Here is a 1694-nt window from a genome sequence, read left to right on the forward strand (position 1 = left end):
CTATATGCTTTGGGCTGAGCAGTCTTCAGTTCCATTTTCAACCCTAGAGAGCGTTTGCTTGTACAGGGCGGAGGTCTCTGTGTCCACAGAAGACGGCTTTGTTGTGTCCTTCTCCACGTTGGGGACGTCTGTACAGTTTAGTTCATACGAATCTTTCCTTCTAGGCTGCACACAGCTGAAGACGCTACAGCAAGAGTCCTTACACCTAATGAAGTCCTTGTAGGTGCTCTCACTGGCGAAGCAGTAAAGCGCCGGGTCGGCCACACAGTTGAAGCTGGTGAGGAGCAGTGAGAAATGATAGACATTGAATATTTGCGAGGCAAAGGAACAGTTTTTCTCAAACAAGCTGCGTATAACCACCAGCACATGGTAGGGCCCAAAGCAGGTCACAAATATAATGACCGTGCTGAGAACCAGCTGCTTGATCTGGAGCTTCTTCCTTGTCTGGGTTCCCTGACTCTTCCGAACCACCTTGAAGATTCGGCAGTATGCAAACAGCAGTAAGAAGATTGGGAAGAGGAACCCAGCGAAGAATCGATAGTAATTAATACTGTGTTCCCAAGTTTTAATAGGGTAGTGTTCAAAGCACACAATATGGCTGTCAGGGTCCTTGCTGACCTCCCCGTGTTCGAAGAAGATGTAACTAGTCATCAGTTCCTTCAGCCAGATGACTGCGCTGACTACCAGCGCCGCCTTCATTGTCCGGAGGTTGTGGAAGCGGAAAGGGTGCACGAGGGCAAGGTATCTGTCCATGGAGATGCAGCACAAGAAAGCAATACTGATGTAGATGTTTTCATAGAGGAGGATGCCGCAGATTTTACACATGGTCTCATTGTAGGTCCAGTTGTCATGTTGGAGGACGTACTGGAGCCAGAAGGGCAGGGAGAAGATATACAGGAGGTCTGCCAGGGTTAGGTTCACCAAGTAGATTCCAAGCTCGTTCTTGGCCTTGATCTGCAGATAGCCATAGTACAGGGACAGGCAGTTCGCTGGGAGGCCGATGACAAACACGGCGACGTACACCACTGGAAACAGCGTCTGATGTATCGTGTGGTCAATGGTGCAGAAGGTGACATTGTCCTCCAGGTCTTCTGCTGTCCTGTTCTCCATGTCACAGCATCCAGGCCCAGAATCTAATGTAAACCAGGTGTGGCATGTCTGTAATTGGTAATCTTACATGTCATTGGATTCCTGTGGATAACAAATGTCAGCCTGTGTTACATATATACACACACACACACATATATATATAAAACAACAAATATATATATATATATATATATATATATATATATATATATATAACAACAAATATCAGCCTGTAGATAAATACATGCATAATAACAAATTTCAGCCTGTTAGATAAATACATGCATAATAACAAATGTCAGCCTGGGAAAGCCAGCGCTGACGTCACAGACCCTCCTCATAAACACCTGGACATACCAGTGCTGACATCACAGACCCTCCTCATAAACACCTGGGCACGCCAGCGCTGACTTCACAGACCCTCCTCATAAACACCTGGGCACGCCAGCGCTGACATCACAGACCCTCCTCATTTATTTATTAACAGTTTCTTATATAGTGCATACATATTCTGCAGCGCTTTACAGAAAATATTTGAACATTCACATCAGTGGAGCTTACCATCTATATTCCCTATCACATATACACGCGCACACAGACATTCT

The 1694-nt window shown here is 45.7% G+C and overlaps 1 protein-coding gene across 1 annotated transcript; it reads right to left on the reverse strand.

Moving 5' to 3' along the window:
- On the reverse strand, positions 1-1123 carry GPR68 (G protein-coupled receptor 68). The gene has a single exon (XM_083167169.1). It carries the CDS (start codon positions 1108-1110, stop codon positions 1-3), a length of 1110 nt encoding a protein of 369 aa, XP_083023295.1. The 5' UTR covers positions 1111-1123.
- Between the last annotated feature and the right edge of the window lie 571 nt (positions 1124-1694).

This window comes from Crinia signifera, chromosome 12, assembly GCF_055691185.1.
Source record: "Crinia signifera chromosome 12, ASM5569118v1, whole genome shotgun sequence".
NCBI classification, from domain to species: domain Eukaryota; kingdom Metazoa; phylum Chordata; class Amphibia; order Anura; family Myobatrachidae; genus Crinia; species Crinia signifera.

What these genes read in the sequence shown, in the direction of transcription:
- GPR68 (XM_083167169.1), bottom strand. Translation starts at nt 1,110, where the DNA reads ATGGAGAACAGGACAGCAGAAGACCTGGAGGACAATGTCACCTTCTGC.